Genomic DNA, 8,421 nt, shown 5'->3' on the forward strand with positions numbered 1-8,421 from the left:
GAGGAAATTGTGTGCTTATGGGTGTGGATTTTGGGTTTGTGTGTGTCAGCGGACGCAAATTAATTTGACTGAGCTCTCTCCAGTGGTAGCAGGACGGTATTGCTCAGCAGCTCTGCTCCTGCTGCGCGTGGCTGCTGTCACATTGGGGAGGTTGCTGGCTCAGCACTTCTGCTCTCCAACACACAGCTGGAAAATTCCACTTCCTCTCCATGAGCTGTCTCCTCTCTCTCTCTCCGGGGTCGTGACATACATATGCTTCTCACATCAAAAGACAGAGATGTGAGGAAAGATGGGGGTCGGGGGTTTGCAAGGTGGAGAGTGGAGATGGATGGAGATGAAGGAGAGTGATATGGGTTTGGACAGATGAGGAGAAAGACATTTACTTCGTAGTGTATTGGTACAGGGGAAACTGTGCAGCGTTGCCAAAAAATGTGTAGACAAGTGGATGACTTTAAGTCAGGTAAAGTCTACGAGATACACAAATCAAAGCAACCTTTAGCATGGTGACAGCAGCAGAGGAAATCATTCCATCTGCCACAGCTTAGATGCAATTGTGCACAAAATAATCGACTCATGGAAACTACAGTTACTCTTAAAGTTTAGCAGAAACTCCAAGACAAAGATGTTTCAAAGAATTACAGAATTTTCTTATGTCATCTCTGTATATTGCAGTCCTAAGTATTAAAGGGGTGTGCACCAAATATACTTTGTACTTTCTTTTTTCATTTCATGCAAGTCTGTTTTACAGCTCTAGTCAGGAAAGACATTAGCTTCATTAGCATCAGCTCTGATAAACCCATTAACACCCAAAACACTAGTTAATGACTAGCTGGTAAACATGGTGGCGCATTTCGCAGCTAAAGAGCCAAATATTTCCCTCAGGTTGGAGTCCAAAGCTGAGCCAAAAGGAGAATGAATACTGGTCTTATTCGTCAGGTGGCCACAAGCATGACTCTAACATGAACATTCATGTTTCAGTGTCTGCTTGATGTGTTAAAAAAAGCAAATCTGTTAGGCCACAGCTTGTGCACAGTGAATCCTGCAGTAATTACTGGGATTGAAGTATTTTTAGGTTACTTGTCACATTTCTTTGGACCTCCTGTGTTTCCTATTACAGCTTTAAGGCAGGAGGACTCCTTTGGCTGCTACTATGACATGGTTGGCTGCACTGTTCCTGTAGGATAGTAAAGTGACAGATAAGACATGACATTTGTGATATTTGAGTGACCAGCCGTGTTTCCCTCCTGTCCCTTTAGGCAGATGATGGAGCAACAGCAGCAGATGCAGGCACACATGGAGCGGGAGCGACGGTCGTCCAACTCAGGTACTCAAATTAAAGAGCAGTTTATTTATTAAAATCTTCTTTAAAGTATGTTTTCATCATTTAAGTACATCCCACACAGTTACAAGGGCAGGTATATATACATAGAATCACGACTGAATCTTCACATCACACTTTCCTTGAAGGTTCTCCTTTCCAAGGCCACCCTGCTGTGCTCTCCGTGGCCCCCCCAGTAGTACCTCCCCCAATGAACATGGGTGGTCCTCCTCCTCCACCACCACCTCCGGGACCTCCACCACCTTCAGCCGGTGCACCGCAGCCGCCTCTCCCACCTCCACTTCCCATGGGCGGAGGGATTCATGGGGATGAGCCCCCCGCCCAGACAGGTCTTGCTGCAATGATCGCTGGAGCCAAACTGCGCCGCGTTCAAAGAGTGAGACACCAATTTATTTCTGCTACTTTGATGTTTTGATGAAACTTCTTCAAGTCAGGCAGGATATAACTGGATTATCTCCTCCAGACCTGACTGACATACTTTTAAGTTTACTATTTGTACATTTTAGAGAGTCACAAGTAACTTTGGACCCCTCTCCTCTCCTCTCCTCTCCTCTCCTCTCCTCTCCTCAGCCTGAGGACAGCTCTTCAAGCACCAAAAACGATGCCAACCGAACAAGTGGAGGAAGCGGTGGACTGATGGAGGAAATGAACGCTCTGTTGGCGCGAAGGTCAGAGCACTGAGTTGAGAAAACCACAAAAACATTTTGCATTTTGATAACCTGCAGCCGCAGTTAGACATAATTACCCACTAAAGCTTTTAATCAATGTGTTGTTCAGGATTCATTAGTGATTATTATTATTACACTAGTTAAAAACTATTGACATTCATGGTTTGGGTGAAATGCTCTGTTCTTACTTGAGGCTTCTTCTTTCCCCCAGAAGGAAAGCAGCTTCAGAGAAGCCTGAGGAAAGCCAAAATGTGAGTGAATGGGAAACTATGATGGTTTGCAATTCATAAAATCTGATGTCTTTGTCTGGGATTTACATTGATAATTAAGACGATGATTGAGGTCGGAATTATGATAATGTTGGTGGTTATTAGATTAACATGATAATGATCACTGTTATTTTGATGTATTGTAATTTTTATTATTTGCATTGTGATGAAAACATAGAGGCAAACTGAGAAATACAGTAATAATGATTAGTGCAATAAGGAAACAAAAGTAATCAGATAAAAAGAAACATGTACTGTTTGGAGCCGATGGGATGTCAGGCCTCAAACAGCAGTGTCCGTGGTGAGGATGATAGTGGAGGTAATAATGCTTACTGATCCTTGTGTCTTCCTTTAGGACGACCCAAATTCTTCGTCACCCAGCACCCGGAGTGGACAGAATGCCACAGGTGGGAAAAACTGAGCACAGTGAACTATGTTACAACCTCACAAAATGTTTTTGTGGTTTGGACATGTCCTATAGTCTCTGTCAGAGAAGTCAAACATATTAAAAATAAGTGTACAGCAGACACAATGTACTAGTACTTCATACTCCACTACATTCAAAAGACTGATTTAGTTACTTGTTGTTAAAATTAGCTCCACCTTGATCAGCTACAACAGCAAATAATGCTACGTACACATTACACCTCCGTATTGTCAAACTAATAGTGTGATATGTGATAATATATCACTCACAGGGGATTTTCCTGCATAATTAGTACTTTTACTTTCGATTCTTTAAGTTTGTGTTTTACTTTTACTTATGATTTGTCCTTTAAGTGTTAGTGCTTTTCTTAAAGGTCCAGTGTGTATCATTTAGAAAGATCTAGTGTCAGAAATGAAATATAATATTCATAGGTCTGTGTTCATTAGTGTATAATCACCTGAAAATAAGAATCATTGTGTTTTTGTTACTTTTGAATGAGCCGTTTTTATCTAGAGTGAGCGGACAAACCAAACGCTGGTTCTAGATAGGGCTGTGTGTGTTTTTTGTAAGTTCTGCGGCCACCATACTTTCTCCAACACACTTGGAACGGTAGGATGACGCGAGGCGGTTGTAATCTGCAACTGCACTGCTAGATGCCTCTAAATACTACACACTGGTCCTTTAAGTATAGGAGCTGAGAACTTCTTACACAACTACACGTTTAATGTAAATGTCCTGGCGAACTGCAGGAAATCAATAACCAAAGTGGAGACTGATGATGATGATGATGGTGATCATGATAACGGAACAGAGAGTATCTGTCTACCAGTCTCTCCGTCTATCTACCTGTCTATCTGGCTGTCCTACAAATGTCAGTGAACGCCCGCTGGTTATTTTGTCTAACCCCTGTTCCTTTCGTCTAGATGGGGCAAAGAAGCCGTGGGACCGAGCCAACTCTGCAGACAGGTCAATGGTTTCAAGGTGAGAGCTGGAAGCAGCACAGCTCATTGGATATGTCTGTGAGAAGCAGAACAACAGCAGTGACTCTAACAGAGAATGATTTTATTTATTATGCAGGGTACGGCCCGCAGGGGGTGGCAGTGACACAGACTCGTTAGACCTTGATAGAATGAAACAGGTAAAGAAAACACGCTGCAACACTAACCACCAACCTAAATGTAGATGAGACTTGTGTGTTTTTTTAATCCTCCTTATGTTTTGGCATTTGACCAGTTAGTTGTCCAAAACTCATTTGTTTTCCAAAGTTGGTAAAAAAATGCTTTTTGCGCTTAATATTTGCTCCCTGTGTCAAAAGATTTTAAACAGTAAATAAAGAAATGCGTGATGTATTATGAACACTGAAGTTATCTATTTGTTTGTGTGTCATTAGGAAATCTTGGAAGAGGTGTTTCGTGAATTGCACAAAGTGAAGGATGAAATCATTGATGGTATGTTTAATTTGCTCTTGGAACACTAAAGACGGGTAATCAATAAGCTTTTAGCAACACTGTCTCTCTCCTAATTTATGTAAATTCATATTTAATTGCAAATGTAACCAGTGGGATGATGGGACTCACGTAGTTATGTAGAGGTGTGTCCACTAGGTCGCACTAGAGTTCCAGAAACCTGAACATGTAAATTGAATACCTCAAAGCCTACAATACAGATACATATAAAAAATGGATTGATATATTATTTATTAACTCAGAGATAAGAGCAATGTGGATACTTTTGGGTTACTGCATTGTTATTAAATATTATTATTACTTGAAAATGTGTAAAACAACTCTATGATGCAACATTGTCAACCCAGAGAGTCATTTGTATCACATTGTGAACAGATTAAAGAATAAAGGAACCAAACTAATTGTCATAACGAAATGTACCATATTTTGAAAGAATTGACTCCTAATGAAATAACTCACATATATTAGACAAATGTGAATACTTTGAGTAATCATATTGTTCGTGAAAAACTTAAAATATGCAAAAATAAACAGATGATGAAGACATTTTTATTACACTGTCAATCTGTATCATTTACATTATATTTTATTTATGTATATCCTTATTTATAAATGCATTATTTTCTCTTTTTTAATTAGTTTATTATTCAGGACACATCTGTTCCCAAGGTTACACCATTTTCTTTACGTGTTTATGTTTAAGAGGCACTCCATAAATTTGAGGTACTGCTCATGACCACAAAACTGAACTATAATCAGTGGAGTGGCCCTTTAACTCACCTCTGGTCTGCACTGAGGCCAGTGGAGGTATTCTGTTGTAGTCATAATCTAACTGGTATCATCAACCTAACTTTTTTCCTATGTTTTCTGTCCTTTGCCTACAGCCATTAGACATGAACTCAGTCGAATTAGCACGACATAATCTTTCAGAGCCACTCCCGGACATGAACCACCTTTTCAAAACAATGCCCCTGCAGCAGCTGCTGTGGCCCTGAGGAGGAGGAGGAGGAGGAGGAGGATGAGGGAGAGGAGGAGGAGGAAGAGAAGTCAGAAACGGAGGCCCAAACTGTGACATCTACTCATCCTGTTCAGCTGTGGTGTTGAAGCAATGCGGCAACCTTGCTGTAACACCTCAGACGTGTCTGTGTAACGTTTGGTTTGTTTTTTTGGAGGGATGGACGTGAACAGGGCACACTCTCGCACTGATTACTCTGATTTCTTAACATTTTCTGTCTGTTTGTTAGCCCAGTTCGCCCCTCTGCCCTCAGCCTAAAGGAAAATGGATAAAATTCATATGATTTTTATTTGTTTTGCTTTTTTTCACAAGTTTGTTTTAAACTTTTTTTTAATTATTACTATCATTTTCATTATTGTTACTATCATTTTTATGATTGTCAATGTATTGTTAATATGAGTAGTAGTAGTGTAGTGAGTGCAATGGTAATAATGAGGAAATGATAATGAGAATATGATAGTAATGATAATGTTGATCATTATTACTGCACATCATTTTATGTCAGCCTTTTGTATTTTATATTGGTTGTTTTCATTTGTTTTTGTTTTTAGATACAGCTGCAAGCACATCCAAAAAATGTTTTCTCATCATCTAACCTTGAACATTTTTTAAAGGTTTTTTATCCTTTTCGCCAACACAGCTACGTGTGGAACCACGGCAGAAAAAAACAGGCTCTGACCTGAAACCGAGGGTGGAATAAACTTCTTTGGATATAGCAATCTTATAAACAAAAAAAAAAAAATTAAATAATACACCAGAGTATTTGTGATCATGTTGTTAATAAAATGTTTATTGGCTGCAAGGATATGGTGAAGTATTGTTCATTTTATTCTCTCCTTTTATGACAAAGTGCTTCCTGGTTTGACAACAAAAAAAGAAACGCACTAAGTTTAAAATGAATTCAAATAAAACTGTGAACAATGTCTTGGATAAATGATGCTGTCTCTTTCCTTCTTTGTTTGGGTGCTATTTCGATGCCTGTCTGGTGCTTTTGTCTGACTGTAATTTTTCGGTTTCATTTCTTCTTTTTCCAACACAAAAACATGTGCTCCTTGAATAAGTGCCATGAATGTCAGCTGGTGCAGCACAGGGAAGTGTGAAACATCTGAGCTGTGTCTGTGCACCCTTATTGTGTTATTCAAGTGTTGCACACAATGTGGGATGCTGATAAAGTGTCCTGCACAAATATTTGCTAAATATATTAAAAAAGACAGACCCAAATAATTAATATTACTTTATTTATTTACTGATATTCACCTGTTATTATAATTACCTGTAGATTGTGAATTATTTATAACACCACTTAGACTGTGTTCCCTATTTGCTGCAGCTCTTGTGGTAGTATACTTTAATTCAAATAACATACTTTTTCACCTCTAGCCTATTAGCTACTTAAATACTGTATTACTATCCACTGGATGCAGTTGGCAACATGAAGGTAGGAGGATAAAAATTAGTTCTCTTAGTTCTTTTATTTTCACTGAAACTGATTTAAAAAATGTGTCAGCTATAATATCCACAATGACTATTTGATACACTTTACTTACTGTTTTCAAAGTGTAGGCTAAGTAAAGGGTATCAAATGCAAAAACTGCTGTAAGTATTGCTTGCTACGTAGCACGCTTGGCCACGCAACAACCACTGCTGTCACGGCAGGTGTTTGGCTAAAGGTGTCTATGGTAATGCACCTGCTGTGACATCACTGACTGAGGTGTGGACACAGGTGCAACATGCTGGGATGAACCCATAGGGAGCACTCAAGCAGTAGCTATTACTTTAATTGGCCACCCATATATGTCTACTAGCCACAATATTTGGACTTCAATGTTTGTTCATTAGACAGACTTAAACTGACAGAGGGAGGCCAGAATTGAGTTGATAAACTCTTTTCTGCACGTTTCCAGTTGTGCAGGGCTATTTAAAAAGTCTAAATAAAATCAGTTAGGACTATTCAATAGTAATAATATCAATCAATCGAGGGCAAAACGACATTTATTTAGTAAAAAATAGGTTTGTTGGATATGCAAAGCTTGCTTTTCCATTTCATCCCATTTAATTTGAATAATTTGTTTTTTCCGCTCCTGGTCAGGATTAACAACTTTCCATTATATAATTTATGAATCAATGTTATTTTGGACATATTATAAATACAATTATTATTTGATTTATCTAAAACAGAATCTGTCCCGCGAGTGAGGTTCAGTAACATTTGCAGCTCTAATTCCCACTTGGATGAGAGGTTCACTTGTATAATATACCTGTCAAATCATACATGCGTCCAAAAATGATATCAGATGAGTGCTTTTGTGACAAACACAGCTTCAACTCATGTCAACAAAGTTTGGGAACCCCCGTGTCACCCACTAACACCGCTATCGCTGGCTTCGCCCAAGTCTCGCGATGTTTCGGCAATAGAGAGCATAGTGGCGACGAGAACTGGCGTGGGACGGAGTGAAGAGAGTTGTTATCGAAGAAGAGGGAGAACAGACAGGCAGGAGCAGAGCAGGGGGTGTGTGAGTGTGTTTGTGAGGTCCAGAAAGGAGCACAACACGGCGTGAATGAGAGAGGCAAGCTGGCGGAATTCAACATGGCATCCGGAGATACGCTGTACATTGAGACAGACGGCTCGGAGATGCCGGCCGAGATCGTGGAGCTCCACGAGATAGAGGTGGAAACGATACCGGTGGAGACTATCGAGACCACGGTGGTCGGCGGGGACGACGACGACGACGACGACGACGGGCAACCCATGATCGCGCTCCAGCCGCTGGTTACGGACGACCCGAGCTCGATCCACCACCACCAGGAGGTGATCCTGGTCCAGACTCGGGAGGAGGTGGTCGGTGGGGATGACTCGGACCTGCACACGGACGGCGGCAGCGGGTTCGAGGACCAGATCCTCATCCCGGTACCTGCTCCAGGGGTGGAGGACGAGTACATCGAACAGACTTTGGTGACTGTGGCTGGGAAGAGCTCAGTGGGTCGGGTGAAACGGGGAGGCGGCACCGGGGGCAAGAAAGCGGGCAAAAAGAGCTATTTAAGCGGCGCGGAGGCTGGCGCGAGAAAATGGGAACAGAAGCAGGTGCAAATAAAGACACTGGAGGGGGAATTCTCTGTTACGATGTGGGCATCGGGTAAGTAACCTGTGCTAGCCCTGTCAGTCTGTCAGATCCGCTGTGAGCCGCTTGCATGAGGCCTCGTTGCCAGGGCGTTGTCCTGCTGCACCAGACTAGTTCC

The 8,421-nt window shown here is 41.1% G+C and overlaps 1 protein-coding gene across 1 annotated transcript in view; it reads left to right on the forward strand.

Annotated features, from left to right (window-relative positions):
• Window positions 1-7,900: 7,900 nt before the first annotated feature.
• yy1b (YY1 transcription factor b) overlaps window positions 7,901-8,421 on the forward strand; it is a gene marked incomplete at its 5' end in the record, with an annotated part of 6,143 nt that continues 5,622 nt past the window's right edge. Inside the window, 1 exon segment of the mRNA XM_035678670.1 lies at window positions 7,901-8,318. Within this exon segment, the coding sequence (XP_035534563.1) occupies window positions 7,901-8,318 (418 nt within the window).

The sequence above is a fragment of the Morone saxatilis genome, unplaced genomic scaffold, assembly GCF_004916995.1.
Source record: "Morone saxatilis isolate NCDOM2014 unplaced genomic scaffold, NCSU_SB_2.0 Contig7, whole genome shotgun sequence".
Lineage (NCBI taxonomy): Eukaryota > Metazoa > Chordata > Actinopteri > Moronidae > Morone > Morone saxatilis.